Source organism: Microtus pennsylvanicus, chromosome 2 (genome assembly GCF_037038515.1).
Source record: "Microtus pennsylvanicus isolate mMicPen1 chromosome 2, mMicPen1.hap1, whole genome shotgun sequence".
In the NCBI taxonomy this organism is placed as follows: Eukaryota; Metazoa; Chordata; class Mammalia; order Rodentia; family Cricetidae; genus Microtus; species Microtus pennsylvanicus.
The window spans coordinates 8,742,914-8,763,184 of NC_134580.1; the positions used below are offsets into that span (position 1 = coordinate 8,742,914).

Genomic DNA, 20,271 nt, shown 5'->3' on the forward strand with positions numbered 1-20,271 from the left:
CAGGCTACGGCAACCTGGTTGCTCTTCCAGGCCAGATGTTGCCTCGCCTCTTCCAGGAAGCCTTCAGCTTGCAGTGCCTAGCAGTGGCAGGAGTAGATCATAACTGGGTTCAAATCCCAGGCTACCTGCTTCCCAGTTGGGTCCCTGGGCAGGGTACATGTGAAGCCTTAGGCTTCTGATCTATAAAGTCTGGGTAGGATCACATTACGGGAAGTACACAGACTGTCCCAACCACAAGAACCTTCTGGAATGTTGGCAGTTATTGTTGTCCCAGGTCCCAGGGACTTGTCCTCTGATATCCAGAGTCCTCTTCACGGTAACTTAATGATATTAGTCATTCATTTGTTCCTTCTTTTTATATGTGGTGATCTGGGCTCATTTGGCGGCCAGCAGAATCCACGCATCCACTTGCTAGTCCGTTGGCATTGCCCACATCTCTGGGACAAGCTGTGTTCTGGTATTGAGCCCAGTAGCAGGGAATCAGCGGTTGGGGAGGTGGGACCCACCTTGGCCATCAGAGGGTTACATCCTCTGGGGAAAGGATCACATGCCTACGGAAGGGAGGCTTTGATGAGAGCATCAAAGAGGAAATAGGAGTGCAAAAGGAGAAATAGTTGAGCGTTCCCCTCCCTTGCCAAAGGGGAGAGGGGGCAGATGTGCAGTGAGAACTGAGGAGTGGGGACACGGGAGCCAGAGATGAGGAAAGGGTGGGAAGGACAGGGCAGGCAGAGCAATCAGAATGGCAGGAGGGTTCAGCAGGGAGGTTGGGTGGACGGTTGTAGCCTGAGGCCATTTGCATTGCCAGTGTCCAGGTACGGACTTGGAAATCACAACATGATACAGAGAGGCTTTCCTATGCCCAGCTTCTAATTCATAGATTCAATCAACTTCAGATTGGAAATATTCAGGGGGACTAAAAAAAAAAAAACCCAAACCAAAACCTCTGGACATCATAGTGCGTATTTGTAATCCCTGTTCTTGGGAGACTGAGGCAGGAGGATCGCAGGAAGTTTAAGGGCAACCTTGTTTACAAGCCATACCCTGCCCCTCAATACAAAAGCAAGGGGCTGGAGAGTGATTGGCTGGTTAAGAGCACTTGTTGCTATAGCAGAGGACCTGGGTTTGGTTCCCAGATCCTGCTTGGATGGCTCACTATTGCCCATAGCTGCAACCCAGGAGATTTGACATACAGGCAGGGGAGATAAGATCACAAAAGAAGTGAACCCTCTAAATTCCAGGACTACAACAGGCCTGAAAAGGGGTCTGAACCCAGCCATTGTCTTCCAACCTAGGGTGCTCATTCTACCAGGGACTGTGAAGGTTGGGCCCTGGCTATGATTGTGGCTCTGCCCCAGGCCTTATTCCTTACCTGGTCAGCAGCCGGTCTACATCCAGACATCCAGGTTGGTGAGATGGAGAGTTCAGGACTTGGCTCAGGGCCAGCAGACCATCAAATGGGGTGGGAAACAGACAGGTGAGATAGGAGGGGAGGTCACAGCCACACACCAACACACAGTCACTGGTGCATGCAACTTCAGGAAAGCTGTGACCTCTCATCAAGGGACAGGCTGATAGTTCGTGCAGCTGATCGGAGGCCCTACGGTAACTGCACAGGGCACAGACAGACGTGTTGGTATATAAATGGTCACTGACTTTGTGCTAAGCATTACCTTGGAGTCACCAGATACATCCATTGTTGTCTCCTGCTCAGCTCAGGTCACAAAAAGGGATGGGGGCTGGGACTTGAATGGGACATCAGGTGGGGCAGGCAGCAGCAGGAATCCTGCCAGGCCCTGGGGGCAGTGACTCAGTGGCAGGTCCCCACATCCCTTCTCCCACCCCTCCCTCTTCAGCTGACTCAGTCAGACTGTCCAGGGCCTTTCTCTGGAATTCTGGGCTTCAGGCAGTGTTTTTGGTCACCTCCTCTCGTCAGGCAGGGCACCCCCTCCATAAAGACACTACACGAGCTTCCTTCCACCTTCAATTTCCTCTCTGCTTCAGGTCTGCCGGATTGAACATCTCTTCCAACCACCTTGGGGGAAGAGGAGGCACACACAGGACCCTTGAGGAAGCTGGGTGGTACACCCTGGGGAAGGCATGGCCAGCCCAGCCTTAGTATCCTGTGTCCCCACAGCTGTCCCCCGTTTGTCCCTACCTCTCAGCTCAGCCTCACCTCTGGCCTCCTGCCCCACCCGAGGCCAGGTGGGCACAGATCTCTGCCACTGCCTGAAACTAGAATGAGTCACCATTTCTGCTCTGTGCTGCCAAGCTGCTGGGGATGGCCAAGTGGGGGAAGGGATGCAGGGACAGGGCCACCACACACACACCCCTCCTCTGTCTGTCTGTCTCTTTCTCCCTTTCGGATGTTCCCAGCTCTCCAGGAGATCCCAATTCCTGGGATGCCATCAGAGGTCTTCGGAGAGGAAGAAGTAGGTGTTAGAGCCCAGGGACCCTGAAAGATGGGGAGAAAAAACGGGGTCCCAGCCTCTGTGTACTCCGTGACTGGCCTGGGGAAGACACAGCCTCCCTCCTGACAAAATGTGAATGTGGGCACCCTGTTGGTGCCCTACCAGCCTGTGCTCCGCTCCTGACCCTTGTCCCCTCTAACTTCTTCTCCTTTCTGCCCCATTCCTCATCCTCAAATCTGGAACATTCTAGCCTACTTCTCCTAGCAGGTGAGTAGGGTCGTCCCAGGGAGATGGGGTGTAGAGAAAGCAGACAAGTGGTCAGAGGGGTAGAATGAAGTCCTTGCCTGCAAGAGGGTGATGGTTGATCTCAGCTCTGCATGGCCAGAAGGAAGGTCAGGCTAGGAGCAGAGAGAGAGGGCCACACATTCTAGGTGGAGGGAAAGCTGAACTAAAGCAGCTGGCAGGAACTGGTTGGGGCCTGTCGGTGAGTGGGTGCGGGGGGGGGCGGAGTACACATAGCTGGCAGGTCGGGGGGGCATTTATATCTTCCAGTCTGGCGGAAAAACCAGGAAGGTTTAAACCTGAGGGGTGTCTGCCTTGAAATGATCTCTCAGGGATGTTGTGCGGTTGTAGTCCCAGCTACTTGGGATGCTGAGGCAGGAGGATTACTTGGGCTAGGGAATTTGAGGCTAGTGTGATCTCATCTCAGCAACAAAATAAAGAACAACCCTTCTGGCTTCTCAGTGGGAAACACACTGTGACTCAGAGCCGGAGGTGGGGTGTGGAGGTGTCAGAGGTGGGATGTGGAGGGGGTTTAAACCCAGGGATGTGCTCCTTGAGGAGCTGGGAAGAGAACTGACTTTGAAGGTGGAGGCGCCTCAGCTCACTCACGCCATATGTTCCTGCACAGGGAGGATTCATCATTACCCACATCCAACCGTTCCTCTAAGGGGAGGGCCTTTGTCCAAGAATGCATGGCTAAGGCCCAATGTCAGACCCCAGGAAACAGGTCTGTTCTTCCCCTGTCCTCCCTAGGTGTGGCTGGCACAGCTCACCCTGTGTCATCTGCAGACAGGGAAATGGAGCCTTCGGGAGGACCAGCACTCCTGGTCAGGAGCCTGAGCACCAAGGAATGCTGGCACAGGAGCTCTGGCCTCTGTCTCCCTGCCACATCCTTGCTTCCTTGGCGTGGTGACGGGGGAAGAGTAATGGAACAGAAGCCACAGGAAGACAGTATTGGGAGGGATGCTTAGTGGTATCCATCCACCCACCATGCTGGTGACATCTGGGGACAGCAGACTGGGCAGGGGCATCTGCTGACTATAGGGCTGTGGCATAGTACTGAGTGTCTGCTGCCTGGCTCCAGACCCACAGAGGCAAGTGTGTGTGCTTGTCTGTGTGTATGTGTATGCAATTGTGTGTCACCATGTATGTGCATGGATGTGTGTCTGTATAACTGTGCATATGTATCTGTTAGATATGTATGTAAAATTGTGTGTGTGCCTTTGAATGTGTCTGTGTGACCACATACATCCATGTGAGTGTGTCATTGTAAATGTGTGAGTGAGACTGTGAGTGTGTGTGTAACCACACACATGGCATGTGTGCAATGTTGGTATGTCTGTAAACAGAGAATGTATCTGTGTGTCCATGGGAATGTGTCTGTGAAACCAAGTGCATGCTTGTGAGTGTGCATGTGCGTGTGTGCACGTGTCGTGTGTTTCTCCCTACAGCTTCTGGGACCCGATTTGACCCAGTGACCCTCACGTTGTTGCTTTCAATTGGACTCTAGTTTCAGTGCCTAATCCTTGGCCCTGCTTTCGCCTCTGATGAGAGAATAATTAACCAAAGGCTCATTTCCCAGGCTTCCTTCCCATTATCCCTGCCAAGTGAAAATATTCACGATGGGGAGGAGAAGCTGCTTGCTGGGGTAGTATAGAGCCAGAGTGTCCGCGGCCAGTAGAGGCGAGGTACTCCTTGGGAGGGAGTCTAGTGTGACTCTGGATCCTCAGCCTTGGGAGAGGAGAGGGACCAGAGTGGATTTGCTACCTCACTGTGTGGCAAGTTCTTGCCCTCTGGGCCTCTGCTTCCTCCTTTGTTAATGTGTAGGTTTGCACTCGAATTTAGACTTTCTAAAGGAGTTCTTCTGAAGGTGAAAAGGTGATATTCCAAACAAAACCAAGCAACGGCATCTGTGGTTCCTTAAGTTTGGGAAGGGATAGGTTATGTAGGTAAACTAGTTTCTTCATGGCAGGACAGTTCACTTGGGGCTTTTGCCGTTAAACTTTGTTTCCTTGGGTGGGTGATGCATCAAATTCAGAAAGTATGGGTGGGTTTGGGGACTCACACATCTTTCCAGCTCGTTCTGTGTCCTCTCAGCTGTGCCCCCCTCCCCCAGGGCACTTTCCAGGACCTAGAGAGCAGCTATCACGTGAAAGCAGACAGACCTTGTTGTGGGAGTGACTGCTGGTCTCCAAGGTGGAGGGGAGTTTTGAGGCCATTTATCTCAAACATAGTTGTCTTTAACCACAAAGCCCTCCTCCAGCATTGGACTACAGTCTGAAGAAACAGCCATTGAGAAATACAGTCATCCAGGTCCCCATGTACCATCATCTTCACCCAAGGAAGGGAGCTGCAGTGTGCATGCCTGCAGGGACTGATCCCACCGTTGGAAAGCTGCCCTTAACCCCTCCCCTCGGCTGTCCACACAGACTGTCCTGAGCTTGCGGGAAGACGCCAGCTCTTGACAGTGTGTTCGGGAACACTGAGACTGGGGAGGGGCAAGCCCTTGTCCCGGTCACTGGCTGATAAGAGGCCCAGCTGGGAACAGGATGCAATGATTCCCACACGGAACTACAGAGGCGCACAGCTGATCAGGGTCTTGCAAATGCTAGCACACAAGATGTTTCGGGGAGTGGGGATAGGCATGTGAGTGTCTTGTCTCGGGTTGAAGTCCTGCCCAACACTGTGAGGCTATTATCCCAGAAAATGAACAAGTGTGAAAGTTCTGCCGGCTTCTGAGGGCCCTGTCCCACACTCTACAGCCATTTCCTGAGAAATAGACATGGGTTATGCCCAGGAATGTGACTCCAGGAAGAGTGGATATGCCATGCAGGTTGAAGTGGGTGTTCTGGGGGTCCTGCATGTGACATCTGAACCCAGAGCCGGCTGAGTTGATATGACCTGTTTGCCGCAGGGCGTGTGTGGGCAGCGCAGCGGACACTTGTCCTGTCCAAGGCTCCGGGTAGCCGGCTGCACCCTGGCGTTCGGCGTGTGGTGGGTGCGGACAGCTGTTGCGCGCGTGGCCGGGACAAGGTGTGCGGCGGTGGTGCGTGGGGGTGTGATCGTGCGTGTGGCGGCCCCGCCCCGTCGGGGGCCGGGCAGGTGTGGGCGGGCCGCGGGGACCCCGCCAGGACAGGCCGGGAGAGCCGGCGGGAAACAGGAAGCGGGGTGGGGTGGGGGGTGGGGAGGCGCCGCCGGCTCGGAGAGCGGCCGGGAGCACGGCCGGATCGCGGCGGGGCGCGGGCGATGTGGGGAGGCCCGGGCGGCTGCGGGGTCGGGGGCGGAGCCAATGACCCCGAGGGCACCGCCCCGTCGCGCCGCCGGAGCCGTCGGCTGAGCACCGAGCCCGGAGTCCAGGGAAGTTGCAGCACCCGCGGTGAGTGCGGAGAGGACCAGGGCGGGACGGAGCGTGGATAGGGAGGGACGCGGGCGGGACAGCGTGAGGGTCCGAAAGGACGTTGACGGGATAGCTGGGGAACACGGGAGGACGCGGGCAGGACAGCTCATGGACGCGGGAGGGTACAGGCAGAGCAGCATGGGGAACCGGGAGGACGGAGCGGGACGGCGCGGGGACCCGCGGGCGACGCCCAGGTGCGATGGCCGCGGCTCCGTGCCCACCGTGCCTGTTGCTCGCAGACTCCGAGGACGCGACAATGCAGGGCCGGGCGGACGCGGGCGAGGCCGATGAAGAGGCGGGGGCCGGCTCGGGGTCGGAGGCCGAGGAGGACGCGCTGTGGGAGCGGATCGAGGGCGTCCGCCACCGGCTGACGCGCGCCCTGAACCCGGCCAAGCTCACGCCGTATCTGCGCCAGTGCCGCGTCCTGGACGAGCAGGACGAGGAGGAGGTGCTCAGCACATACCGTTTCCCGTGCCGTGCCAACCGCACCGGTGAGCCCGCCGCCTCCAGGGGTTTTCTGGGCTCACTCCAGATAGACGGCTGGATGTGGTTGCGGGTGCGGATGGCGATCCTCGTGGGAATCTTTACTGTGCTCTTTGACCTCTCTGGTTCTCCCTGTCTGTCCCATTTGTGTGGCAACGCACCACAAGAGAATCATTTTCCTCAAGTGCTGAAGTTTGGCCTCAATTTTCTGAGACTTCTCTCTCACAGGGTGTCCTTGGGCCGGAGCTGGCAAGGGAGCCAGGAGTCTCAGGGAACTTAAGCCACTGAGGGTATTTTAATAATGCCTGGGAAAACAGGCATCGATGCCCCTGAGCTTGTGTTTGTGTGTGTGTTTGTGTGTGTAGAGGGTGCTGGGATCTGCTGCAGTGCAGGTGCTGTGGGGAACGTCTTTTTTGCCAGCCAGAGAAGACTGAGTTTGGCTCCCTGATGTGTTGGGACAGGCCCGTGTGTGTCACAGTCCAAAAATCTGGGGAACGTGGGCCCTGGAGCATTGTGGTGTTGGAGAGCAGGGGCACTGGGGAAGCCTTCATCCTGACCCCACTGCTTCAACCTTTGCCCTCAGGGCGCCTCATAGACATCTTGCGCTGCCGTGGCAAAAGGGGCTTCGAAGCCTTCCTGGAAGCCCTGGAATTCTATTACCCAGAACACTTCACGCTGCTCACTGGCCAGGAACCTGCCCAACGCTGCTCTATGATCCTTGGTGAGCAATCTCAGTGGGTGCCCCAGCCTCACTGCCAGGCCAGAGGTTTCTTTACCCTAGCCATATCAGGACCTACTCTCACTATACCTGCTGGACAGATAGAGAAACTGAGGCAGAGACTGCAGAAGTTTACTCAGGGCTCCCACCGTAGGTGGAGGGCAGGCTGGATCCAGAGTTCAGAGTCCATGTGCTTAGCAAGACTCTTTCTCTCTAAGCATCTTCCCAAATGGTATGACTTGCACACACAGCTTAGAGTTTTTCGTATAAACATTCACGAGTCAGTGAGATGGCTCAGTGGGCAAGGACGCAAGCCAGTAAGCCTGGCCACCTGAGTTCAATCACCAGGACCCACATGGCGGAAGGAGAGAACCACCTTCTGAAAGTTGTCTTTGACCTCCACATACATGCTCTCCCCTGTCCCCCAATAAATAAATAAATATCATAATAATAAGAAATTTAATTCCAGTGCGGTGTGTTGGTCTGTAATAACTCTCAGGAGGCAGAGGCCAAGTTCAAGGCCAGCCTAGGCCACATAGCTGCAAGCCAGCTTTGACTACACACCCACACCTCATGCCTTTTTTGTTTTTTGTTTTTTTGGGACAGTTGGTGAGGCTTTTTTCATGAGCAGTTAGACGTCACACTCAGGTGTGGCCTGGCTGTCTTGTTCAGGATCTTGGTTTTTGTTGTTGTTGTAGTAGTTTTTTTTTTTTTCAGAATTGTTGGTCCCATTTGTTTGAAGTGACAGCATAATCAATGAGTATTGGTGAAGCTGTAGCGTAAACTCATTTGTGGGATCCTTTGCTGGTGGACAACCAGATTGTTTCTGGTTTTGTAACATTTTATCCTCCCGTGGGCAGTTCTGTGCAGCTCTACCCTGGGCTGGGGGGAGTTTCTGAAGTGGAGTTTCTCAAAGAATGCGTACATTTTAAGTGTTTTATGACCACGCCTCCCCACCCCCCAGCAGAGTGTAGGGTCCCCTTTGCTATACCTTTACCGCTCTCGAGCATGGTCTTGAAACATTTTTGTCTGACAGATATGTAAAAATCATGTTTCGAGGTTGTATCTTCTGGTTTTTGTTTTTATTTTTGTTTTTCCCTTTGAGACAGGGTTTCTCTGCATAATGCCCTGTAGAACAGGCTGACCTCGAACTCAGAGACTCACCTGCCTCTGCCCACCAAGTGCTAGGATTAAAGGCACGCACCACCACCTCCCCAGCAAGGTTTTTATCTTCTTAAGTAATGTAGTTCATAGCTTACTATGTAGTGATCAGCGAGTAAACAAGATGGGTCCAGCGGTGATTATTTTGTAGTGCTTATTAGGTTTAAATAAGTTGATACAGTGTCTGGTATGAAGAATGACACCAACAAACACTAGTGCCTGGCTAGTGGACTGGAACGTGTTTAGGTTTTTTTTTCCTCCTGGTTTTATTTGTTTGCTTTTCTTGTTGTCTGTGTATTAAGGCTCTGAGTCCCAGGATACCTTTTTCCTCCTTTAGTTTTGACTGCCCTTTAACCTGGTTACTTCTTTCACTCTTCAGACTTTTGTATTGTTTTGGTTTTTTGAGACAGAGTTTCTTTGTGTAGCCCTGGCTGTCCTGGAACTCTATAAACCAGGCTGGCCTCGATCTTAGAGATCCACCTGCTTCTGCCTTGCTAGTGCTGGGTTTAAAGGCATGTACCAGTGCACCTGGCCAGAGATTTAAAATAAATAAACAAGCAAATAAACAAACTTTATTTTAATATAGATTTTTCTACTTTATTTTTCTCTAACTCCTGGATTTTGTGCCTCATTTGGGAAGAACTTCCTTGTCTAACAATAGCAAGAATATCTTCCCTGAAGTGATTTTATGGTTTGAGTTTTTCTGTGCAGTCCAGCATCTCCCTTGGTTTTATTCAACCCTCCTGAATATTCTTTTTTCCTGTCCTGGCAGATGAGGAGGGGCCTGAGGGCCTGACCCAGTTCTTGATGACTGAGGTTCGGAGGCTTCGGGAAGCCCGAAAGAGCCAGCTACAGCGAGAGCAGCAGCTCCAGGCCCGGGGCCGGGCACTGGAAGAAGAGCGGGCAGGGCTGGAGCAGAGGCTGCGGGAGCAGCAACAGGCGCAGGAACGCTGCCAGCGGCTGCGTGAGGACTGGGAGGCCGGCAGCCTGGAGCTGCTGCGGCTCAAGGATGAGAACTACATGATTGCCATGCGCCTGGCTCAACTCAGCGAGGAGAAGAACTCAGCTGTGCTGCGCAGCCGGGACCTGCAGCTCGCGGTAGGCCCTGGGGAGGCGGTGGGGTTGGGTAGAGAAGGGAGACGTTTTAACAACAAAAAGGTGGTAACATGGTCATCAGTATATGCTTCAGAGCCGTCATCCACCCAGTTTTGACTGAGAGTTAGTTCTTTAACTGCTCTGTGTTCGTGTCTCGTTATATTATGACTGGTTTGGTACTCAGGGAGACGCCCCCACAAAGCATGTGGCCATTCTGGGACTAAGGTTATTATTATTATTGTTATTATTTTGAGACAGGGTCTGAAGTATCCTGAGTTGGTCTCAAGCTTGATATGTAGCAAATGAGAGCCTTAAACTTCTGATCCTCCTGCCTCCACTTCCCAAATACTAGGACACAGGCGTCTCGCTTACTTGGTGTGTAGTGCTGGGAACTTGGTGCATGCTAGGCGAGCGCTGTGCTGAGTGTACCCCTACGGCCTGGGAAGAGCTGTGCTGAAGTGTACCCCTACATTCCGGGAAGAGTTTTGGTTGTCACAAGTAGGACAGCGATGCCATTAACATTTAGTAAGTAGAGGCCAAGGACGCTGCCACATGGGTACCATGCCCAGGATAATCCCCTGCAACAGATTATGCAGCTCAGAATGTCAGTAGTGCTAAGGTGATGAAACTTTGGGCTGTAAGGATTCAGTGAGGTGCAGGCTCAGAATGTCAAGTGCAGAGAATGCTTGCCAAGGGCAGTGTTGAGCCTGTGCCCTGGCAATCATTGCAGTCATCCAACACAGGTTCTGTGCCTGGCTTGTCCTCACAACACACGACGCTCAAGTTCCTGTTTCCAAGACACAGGGGCTCACACTGGTAGAGGGTGTGTCCAAGGACTCAGAGTCTAGACATGAACTGCACTTGCCTGGTACCTCAGCAGGCCTCCTCCTGGGGATGCCATGTTGCCTGTCCGTGGCTAGTGAACTCCCATTGGGTCCTCTCCAGTGGAGCCCCAGGTCACCTCTCATGGACTGAGGGTCTGTCAAAGGCCGAGGGATGGAGTGCCTTTCTCATTCGCCTCCATTCTGCTTGAGACTCCAAATGGAGTTTCTGCCATGTTTGATGAGCGCCATGTGTTGCCCAAGCACTGAGGAATTATATGGCTCAGAGGCTTCCTGTGCCAGGGGCACACAGCAGGCCTCCTCCAGGAATTAGTTTACAGTGGCTTCTGATCTTGGTATTTGGAGTCCCTCTCTCACAAGCCTGGCTTCAGTGTTGGTGGTGATGACATCAGGACTGGGAGTTGGGAACAGCACGTGGGACTCTGAGGCACCATTGTCTGGGTGTGTACTTACTGGTCAGCTCAGTGTTTTGGGGAAGGGAGCCCAGATAAGATTCCTGAGGCCGCGTCCCCGCTTGAGGTGCAGGTGGTGTGTTTGCAGTCGGGAGCCAATTGTACCTGGGTGACTGGGGGATGTCCTGCGTGTGTCATGGGGAGGGGCACTGCTGGGCTGTGCCAGTGGCTGGAAAAGATGCAGAGGAAGGGTCCTTTGCTCACAAATGGGACCGTGTGCTTCAGCAGCTGCGCTTGCAGATATGGGTAGAGGGTGAGGAGGAGATGAACAGAGGAACCCACCCCTCATCCACCTGCACATCTGGGAGCTTTTCCTGTCTTAGAATTTCAAGAGGCCTCGCAGGTGGAAGTTCTCAGCGCTGCCAATGGGCCTGGCTCCCCCATCTTGGCCTCCTCCCACCGCGGACAGGTGTCTGCGGTGGCTGATTTAATACCGTGTTTTATAGGGTGCAAAGTTAATGAGCTGTTATTTCTAAGCAACATAAATTTAAGGAGTGAACGCTGTAATTTCGTGCTCAGGAGTTTGTACACTGGGATTAAAGGCATCCGGGTTTCCCGGGGCTTGGTTGGCTGACCTGTGTTCTGAGCTCACTGGGAAGCCGGCTGGCCCGAGGGTCAGGCAGGAACCTGGATGTGCATTTGCGGTTTGCTGTGAAGGGTGTGGCCAGGCCAGCCCTTGAAACCCGCTGTCTTTCTCCTCTGGGTCACAAAGCATGTTTTGTGAGTGGAAAGGAATGCGGGGGTCAAGACTTTCTGAGTCTGCGGAGGAGGAGAGCACTGTTCATTTGAGGAGCCGCCCACCCAGCTCCAGCCTGGGGTGTGTATGTATGTGCTGTTCTGGGCTCCGAGGCCTGGAGGACCAGCAGTCATTTTTATCCAGGACACTCCCAGGACACCAGGCATTGGTTCTCTTGAGAACTTCACCAGAGGTCTTTGTCCTCTTCCCCCCTCTCACCCCAGCGACCTCACTGATGGTCTGCACCTGTTGCTCCTCTTCCCTCAGCTTGGCCACCCCAGAACCCACACGCATTTGGCAAACATCCCCTGGAACAAGAACACTATACTCCAGCAAACTGACCATGCGTGGTGAACCTCGGGCCAGGCATCCCCAGCTGACCACCCCCACCCAGCTCCCAGGCCAAAGGCTCTGGCTTCCCACACTGAGCTGGTGACAGGCCAGGCCTCTTGGCTTTCTTTCTAACAGCCCCACAATGGCTGTGCCTCACTGGTGGTTGCCTCATAGCCTGCTTTGCCCCATCATTGTCTTCCTCAGTTCTCAACAGCTCTGGAAGGCAGGGGGAGGGGAGGGGCCCACCGTGCTGATGATAAAGCTGAGGCTGGGAGGGGGATGAGGGACTTGCTTGGGTTGGCACCGCACAGGCGGTCAACACTGAAGCCTACGTCTGGATGTGGGGGAGTTGGGCATGAACCAGCAAGCTCATCTCTTGGAGAAAACTTCTCTGTAAGGAATTTCTTTCCTCTTTTTCTTTGTTTGAAGACACAGTCTCACTATGTAGCCCAGACTGATTAAGAATTTAATAATAGCCCAGGCTGGCCTTAAACTTTCGGCAATCCTCCTGCTTCAGCCTCCTGAGTGCTGAGATTATGGGCATGTGCCACCGCACACAGTTCCTTTGTGAAGAATTTTCTGAGCCCCCCCAACTCCCCTGTGTGTATGGGGGGCTGTGTGGGTGGGATCTGGGCTGGATGAGGCCCTCAGGCCCATCATTTCTTTCTTCTCCTTCTGGTCTAGTTAAGGACATTCAGGGAGGCACAGCTAGAGGCCTTGACTTGCTCAGGGCCACTCTCAGTTCAGGCAGAGCTGGGACCAGACCCTGTCTTCCTTCCATCCCCTTCTGCCACACTGTCATTGGTCAAATTGTGTGTTATATGCAGGACATCTTTTCACGACTGTCCCTGGGAGGATGTCTTGGCTTTTCCCCTTCCCTCTTCCCTCTTGGCTGCCATGTTTGCCACCCTGGCTCCTCTTCAGAACTGAGTCTCAGGCCAAACCCCTGCCTAGGCTTCTCAGGGACCTGGGGACACATTGGGGGTGGTTTCCAATGGGTCCCATCCAGGCTGATTCATGTCTCGGACCTCAGGTGGATCAACTCAAGCTCAAAGTCAGCCGGCTGGAGGAAGAGTGTACGCTGCTGCGGAGGGCCCGGGGGCCACTGCCTGGGGCTGAAGACAAGGAGAGGGAGCCAGATGGTGCCGAGCTGCTCTCCGAGCTCCGCGCAGAGAACCAGCGGCTGACGGCATCACTACAGGAGCTTCAGGAAGGCCTTCAGCAGGTAGGACCCTGGTGCTGGGGATGTGGGTCAGCCAGAAGCCAGCCTCTGCTGCCCACTGTCCTTCTGGAACCAGAGGCTGAGAGAGGGCTCACTTCTCACCTGAAGCTCTAGGCCTTAGCATACTGCACTCCCTGGGGGTTCAATCTGGTTCTGTAGCCAATCCCCAGAGGTATCTGAACCCCATAAAATTGTACCCTTGGGTATATGTGAGCATTTTCCTAGAGAGAGGGGTCCCAATTTCTCTTTTAAAATGTGGTATTAGAGATCAAATCCAGAACCTGACCTAGTTTCTCCTGCTGTTTTGACCTGGGCTCACTCTAGTCCTGGCTGCTCTAGAACTGGTTCTGTAGCCCAGGCTGGCCTGAGATTAGTGGTGATCTTCCAGCCTGTGCCTCCTGAGTGCTGGCATTATAGACTTGGGCCACCACTCCTGGCTCTTCAGGAATTTGTGACGGAGTCTCGGACCCTGAAGTGGCTGAGACAGTCCTCAGGTTTGGGTGACCCCAGGACTTGCTCAGTGTCCGTGGTGGCAGTGACAGTGTGGACTGGCTATTGTTCTACACCGAAAGAGGAAAGAACATTGTTTATTTTGTGGGTTTGGGGGTGCTTGACCAGATGTGGGCCTAGGGTCTGGATCTTGAATTCGGGGCCAGCCAGCCCCATGAAAGCCTGTAGTCAGAGGGCTGGGGATAGGTCTAGGTATGGGACTAGAGCAAGTGGGAGCAGGCTAGGGTTGTGTTAGCACCCATGGCCCTGACTCAGCTCGGAACACACCCTCATCCACTCTCCTCCCTACACATGTCTCCTGGAGGCCAATGGGGCCGGAGGAGCCACCCACTCTCCACATACAGAACCTGAGGTCTAGGTGCCAAGTCTTGGTTGATTCGGAGCGTTGAGGGTTGTGTGTCTCCCTGTATGCCCAAGGGTGGGGTCAGAGGGCTTAGGGTTGAGGTGCCCTCTTCACCTGGCAGGAGGTGTGCCGGCAAGGGCCTGCAGGCTCTGAGCGCATCCTGCTGGACATCCTGGAGCATGACTGGAGGGAGGCGCAGGACAGCAGGCAGGAGCTGTGTCAGAAGCTGCATGCGGTGCAAGGCGAGCTACAGTGGGCGGAGGAACTGCGGGACAAGGTAGGCACTACTGCCCACCTCCCCACTCCCACCCTGCTCCACCACCTTCTGCTAATGCCCTGGTCTAGGAGGAGGATACTGCCAGGCATTGCTCATGTACCCTAGTCGCCTTGCATTGGTGTCTTCAGCAGGCACTGGGCTCATTAATCCACACGCATTCATCCTTGTGTGTCAGTAGGGCCGTTTTAGGCTTTGCAGGATCATTAGAAAACACATCTAAGACTCCCTAGAATGAAGAAATAAATCTTAAATAAAGGAAATAAATCTTAAATAAAAAAAGAAAGTCCACAGGGTTTGGGGATTGAGCTCAGTGGTAGAGTCCTTGCCTCGCAAACAAAGGAACCTGGCTTCAGACTGAAGTTCAGTTCTGAGTGCCTATGTCAAGTTGCTCCCGAGGGCTCCAAGGTATCTTCTGTTGGTTGCCTTGGTCTGTCCTCTGTCGCTGTCTATACTCATGTGCACATAACCTCCCACCCTCACATATACACATACTTAAAAATAAGATAAAAAATAAACCTTCAGCTCCAAGGCTCCCACTCCTGTAGAGGGTGTTTCTAGCAGACAGGTAGGTATACAGAGTGCACACCTGAGAGCCCAAGGCAATGCTGGGAAAGAAGCTGAGAAGAGTAAGGGGGTGTGGGCCGAAGTTTCCCGGGGAGACCACGGCATGGAGGATGCTGTTGCAATTAATTATCAAGCCCACTTTATGAGCTAGGCAGTTGAGGCCCAGCAAGACAAAGACAATGTCCGAGGATATCCCCCCGCAGAGGTGGCCACTTGTTCCTGGGTTTCTGGGGTTCTGAGCCAGGCCCACTTGCCTTGCTCGCAGTACCTGCAAGAGATGGAGGATCTGCGGCTCAAACACCGAACGCTGCTGAAGGACTGTGATCTCTATAAGCACCGCATGGCCACTGTGCTGGCCCAACTGGAGGAGATTGAGAAGGAGCGGGACCAGGTGAGCAGCGGCTTGCTGGGTGGCATCCCTCCTTCTACCGCTGGTTCTGATTTAGGGAGGAGGAGACAGAGGCAGGACCGGCATTGCAGGAAGAGACATTAAAAGTGCACTGGTGAATTGAGATGAGGTTGGCAGGCCAGGGAGACAGGTAAGCATCCTCACATATACCCAGGCAATTGTGCTGGATTGTGAAACATGCGCCTCTGATGGCCACTGGTCCAGTATGGGCCTCACAGTCCCCCAGAGACTCTGCTCTGATCCTCTCATGGCCCAGGACCCAGAGAGGGTCGGCCTTGCTGATAATCACTTGGGCAAGCGGCACTGGAGCTGGGCTCAGACCCTTGGTCAATCACCCAGGGGTCCTTGCGTTGCAGCCGGGAGTTCTGCCTTTTCCTAGGAGCACTTAGAGATCCACCTTAGACCCTGAGCTCCCCTGCCCTCCAGGATCCATCCTCCTGAATCTCAGTTCTCAGCCTGGAGGAGGGACCTGCAAATATTTGCTGATGGAGAAATTCCCCAAGGTTTTGGCTTTGTGTTCCTGGCATCACAGGCGGCCTGTCTCCTGTGAGGGCTGCAGGGCGGCTTCAAACCAGTTCCTTTATGCCCCTGTCCACTGTGTGGGAGCCCCCCCTTCTTAGTGGGTGGGGTGGGAGGTTTTTGTCCCACCACTTGTGTTAGAATGGCTTTCTGAATCCCTTGGGAGTCTTTAGAATGTAGGTTTGGGATGTCATTCCTGCCATTGTGATTCTGATCCTTTTGGGGCCACTATGCTACCCAGCCCCCAAGCCTTTGGTTCTAGTTTCCCCAGAAGCACTGTGGGCAAGTCTGAGCCTGGACCTAGCTCTTGAGGACTTACCTTCATGGGAGGACAGAGCATTGGCTGCACCAGGCTGGGATGGATTACTGGATCCTGTAGGGACCCAAGTGCTGTGGTTAAAGTTGGGTACACAGTGGGTTTCTCGGAAGCCTTTTTTTTTTTTTTTGAGACAGGGTTTCTCTTTGTAGCCCTGGCTGTAGAGTAGACTATGCTGACCTCAAACTCAGAGATCTGCTTGCCCCTGCCTCCTGAGTGCTGGGATTAAAGGCATGTGCCATCACTGCCTGGCTTGGAAGCCTTTTAAGGACTCTGGCCTTTCCAGCTAGAGCCACCCATAGCCCTGATGGTGTTATTTTTCCACCTGTAAGTGAGGCCAGCGATCAGTCCTCTTAGTCAGTCTCCGTATAGATGAATGAACTGATGCTAAGCCCAGGCCCCCCATACAGGAAGTGCCCACAGGCGACAGCACCATTCTCCTTCCATCCAGCCCACTGAGCCTGCGTGCCTCCCTCAGAGGCTGGCTGTCCTGCTCTCTCCAGGCAATCCAGAGCCGAGACCGGATCCAGCTGCAGTACTCCCAGAGCCTCATTGAGAAGGATCAGTACCGCAAACAGGTGCGGGGACTGGAGGCGGAGCGGGATGAGCTGCTCACCACAGTCACCAGCCTGGAGGGGGCCAAGGCAATGCTGGAGGCGCAGCTGCAGCGGACGCAGGGGGGCTCCTCTCTTAAGGTGAGTGTGGGCAGCAGCATAGTGTTCTGGGGCTGGGGTGCCGTGGACTTGGGGAACCTTGCTTCATGGGGAAAAATGTACTGGCTTAAGGCTGGGCTTCTGCGGCAAGCTCTGGGCCAGGGCTGGGAACCTGTGAGGTCTGGGGGGGGGGGAACCTCAGCTGGGTGGGAATGTGGTTGAGATTAACAGTAGCTGGCAGCTGAGAGGTGGGCTGGCCTCTGGGTTTCTGCTACTGCGCTGTGAGCCTGGTTGCCGGAGGACCTGTGAGCAGGACCCTCAGAGGCAGCGAGGCTAGTCTCGCCTAGACCTTGAAGTTCCACGAGAGACCAGCTGTCTCAAGCCTTTCATAGTGCGGGGCCCGGAGCGGGTCAGGGGTCTGCTGGACATCACACAGTCAGGGGCTTGGACCCTTGGAGAATCAGAGAGTGGCCTTTGGGCTCTGCCAGGAGCTCTGCTGTTTCCTGTTTTTGGTCACTTGTGGTGAGCTCATGGGCTGGAGGAGTAGAAGGAAGACACATGAGTGTGTGATCTCTCTGTGTCAGAACCTCGGTGGCTTTTACGCTGAAGTAAAAACAGACCACCAGTTCTGCTTCCCAGGCCCAGTAGGTTGGGCCTCTCCACCCCCTTAGCCAGGTCCCATGGGTCTCAGTATTGCAAATCCTAGAATCTGTCATGGTCCTCAGGAACCTTGCTCATGCTTCTGCCCCATCTTCCTCCTCAACTGCACCTGCCGTAACTCCCGTGACCTGAGTCCAGCTCAGGTCCCACTTCACCTGGAAAGCATTGAATTCCAGGCAGGGTGGGGCGCTGTTGTGCTCTGTGCCCAGGGCACATTCCTTCTCTTGCGCTCACCTTTAGGGGTGATTTTGTTCCTCTGCTGGCTTTCGGTCTCTCCCACTTTGAGGCATGGACTCCATGAAGGCCCCGATCTGACACCCTGTGCCCAGATCTTCCCTCTGCCTGGCATGTGGTAGGTGTCCTGACTGTGGCCAGCCTGGGCTCAGCTCTGCTCACATCCTCCCTCCTCCTCTGGCAGGCCTGTGCCTCTTCCCATTCCCTGTGCTCCAACCTCAGCAGTACCTGGAGCCTCAGTGAGTTCCCATCCCCTCTGGGAGGCCCTGAAGCTGCAGGAGAAGCCGGGGGATCTGAGGCCCATACCTCGGTAAGCTGTCACCTGCCCCAAACAAGAGAAGCCTGGGCCTTTTCTATATTGCCAACATGCACATTGTCTCCAGTTTGCCAACTGTCGCATGTCGTGGTCAAGCACATTAAGGCCCAGGGAGGCTAAGAACCTTTTCCCCCCTCCCTATGTGTGTTTCTGTGTGCAGGTACATGTGTGTGCATGGATATAAAGATTGGAGGTCAACCTCAGGTGTCGATCTTCAAGAGCCATCTGCCCTATTGTTTTTTAAATTATTTTATTATTCTATTATATGTATGTGTGCATATCTATGTGTGTGTGTGTGTGTGTGTGTGTGTGTGTGTGTGTGTGTGTGTGTGAGTACGGGTGCCCTCAGATGCCAGAAATGTCTGGTCCCTTTCAAGGTCCAATTATAGGCAGTTGTGGATGTCTCATGTGGGTGCTGGGATTGGAACTTAGGGCCTCTGAGAGCAATAGAATCTCTTAACCATCAAGCAATCTCGTTGGCCCTTACTCTCTCTCTCTTTTTAAAATTTATTTATTTTTATTTTTATGTGCATTGGTGTTGGGTCCCTTGGAACTGGAGTTACAGACAGTTGTGAGCTGCCATGTGGGTGCTGGGAGTTGAACCTGGGTCCTCTGGAAGAGCAGTCAGTGCTCTTAACCACTGAGCCACCTCTCCACACCTCCCCCCTTTTTTAAAAAAAACTTTATTTATTTATCTATCTATTTATTTATTTATTTAATTGTTTGTTTTTGAGACAGACTCTCACTGGGACCTGAAGCTCTCTGATTAGTTAGGCTACTAGCAATCCACAGAGATCCTCCTATCTTTGCCTCCCCACCCTTGGGGTTACAAGTGCGTGTGCCATTATGCCTGGCTCTTTTTTTTTTTTTCTTTTGTGCGGGAGCTGAGGATCCAATCAAGTTCCCGGCTTGCTCAACAGGCACTTTGCTGCCTAAGCTTCTCCCAGAGCCCACAGGTGTGGGGGGTGCTCGTACACTGTTGTCTTGTATGTGTGGGCCCCAGGTCTTACCAGTGAGCTGAAGGCTGGGATAGGTGGGCTGGAGGTGACAGGCCTTATTCTGGAGTTGCAGGAGGAAGCCACAGACAGTGAGAAGGAGATCAACCGACTCTCCATCCTGCCCTTTCCACCCAGTGCCGGCTCCATTCTCCGCAGGCAGCGCGAAGAGGACCCAGAGCCCCCTAAGAGGTAACTGAAGCCAGCAGTGGGAGCTCCCTCCTGAGGAAGGGTTGCTGGGTCCTGAACAGCTGCAATCTTTTTGAGTTCAACTGTGAGTCAGGCAGGACCAACGGTCCCCTCGCTTGGCTGCCCTGTGGCCATCAGAGCTCTAGAAGCAATGAGGTCCAAAGAGGAACCAAGTCAGGTCAGGGTAAGGTCAAAGGACAGAGTGGGCTCAGCTGCAGCCCAGCACTCGGCTGGGGAAGTCACCACAGGCAGCCTGGGAGCTCAGATTCTCAATCTTAGAAACCGCTTGGCTTAGGTTGGGGATGGAGAGGTTTCCAGGGGCGGGGCACTCAAAGCAAGAAAACCAGGCCTCAGCTTCAGCAGCAGGCAGGTCAGAAAGCCCAGGCCACATCCGTAATAGCCAGAGCAGGATGTGGGATTTCCTGTCTCCTGCTTCTTCCCATTACAACCTTCCCCCTCTAAGTGGCCTCCTGATGGGAGGCTGGGGAGGGGGGAGGCTGTGGTGCCCACAGGCTTGCTGTGAAGTGACCCTGCTCTCATAAGGGGTGGGTGTGAGGAAGGTGCTCTAACTCAGGAAGTACAAGTAGGAGTCAAGGGTCAAAGGTAGCAGGGGAAGGTGATGGCAGGGTCAGAGGTCAGGGGAGGTGGCATCGAAGGACAAGCCAGGTGCGGATCAAATAGTTAACTCCTTGCCTTGTGACTTTAGGGGACTGGGTAGCTGGGTGCCCTGGCCCTAGGGCCTGACCAGTGTTTGCTGGGGGGCTAAGTTAGGACATAGGGCAGGGTGGTGCAGGCCTCACCTGCCACCCCGTCTTCTCTTCATTCAGGTCTTTTAGCAGCATGTCGGATATCACAGGTAACTCCTAGGGCCCTGGGGGAGGCTTACTTTGGGGGAGTTTCTTGCTACTGGCCTGAACCTGCGTGTTCCCTTCCCCCTGGACTGTCTGTGCCCCTGTCCAGGCAGAGAGGCTGTGTGGGAGGCTCCTGATGATTAGGGTCTGGCTTGCACACCTGCTCCTGGGTGTGCCATGTGGGGCCCCTCATTTCCTTCCCACCTCTTCCTCCTCTAGGAAACTGGAGCCTCCCCCTGTGGCCCTGACCCAGCTTTATGCCTGCCAAGACCCCTTTCGTTGCCTTTGACCGTCTCTGTTTTCCAA

General features: G+C 54.1%; 1 protein-coding gene across 8 annotated transcripts in view; it reads left to right on the forward strand.

The window, feature by feature from the left end:
* The first annotated feature begins 2,410 nt into the window (after nucleotides 1-2,410).
* Nucleotides 2,411-20,271, forward strand: part of Card10 (caspase recruitment domain family member 10) — a 29,443-nt gene continuing 11,582 nt past the window's right edge. The window contains exons 1-11 of one of the 8 annotated variants that reach the window (XM_075959943.1): nucleotides 2,411-2,429; nucleotides 6,327-6,578; nucleotides 7,154-7,291; nucleotides 9,222-9,547; nucleotides 12,941-13,132; nucleotides 14,104-14,259; nucleotides 15,089-15,214; nucleotides 16,478-16,762; nucleotides 17,799-17,924; nucleotides 18,996-19,117; nucleotides 19,942-19,970. In XM_075959943.1, coding sequence (XP_075816058.1) covers nucleotides 6,344-6,578; nucleotides 7,154-7,291; nucleotides 9,222-9,547; nucleotides 12,941-13,132; nucleotides 14,104-14,259; nucleotides 15,089-15,214; nucleotides 16,478-16,762; nucleotides 17,799-17,924; nucleotides 18,996-19,117; nucleotides 19,942-19,970 — 1,735 coding nt within the window. In that variant the 5' untranslated portion in view covers nucleotides 2,411-2,429; nucleotides 6,327-6,343. Of the gene's footprint in view, nucleotides 2,430-5,704; nucleotides 5,724-5,898; nucleotides 6,067-6,326; nucleotides 6,579-7,153; nucleotides 7,292-9,221; nucleotides 9,548-12,940; nucleotides 13,133-14,103; nucleotides 14,260-15,088; nucleotides 15,215-16,477; nucleotides 16,763-17,798; nucleotides 17,925-18,995; nucleotides 19,118-19,941; nucleotides 19,971-20,271 lie in introns of those variants that run through there. The other 7 variants (XM_075959944.1, XM_075959936.1, XM_075959937.1 and 4 more) reach the window with 7 other exon arrangements.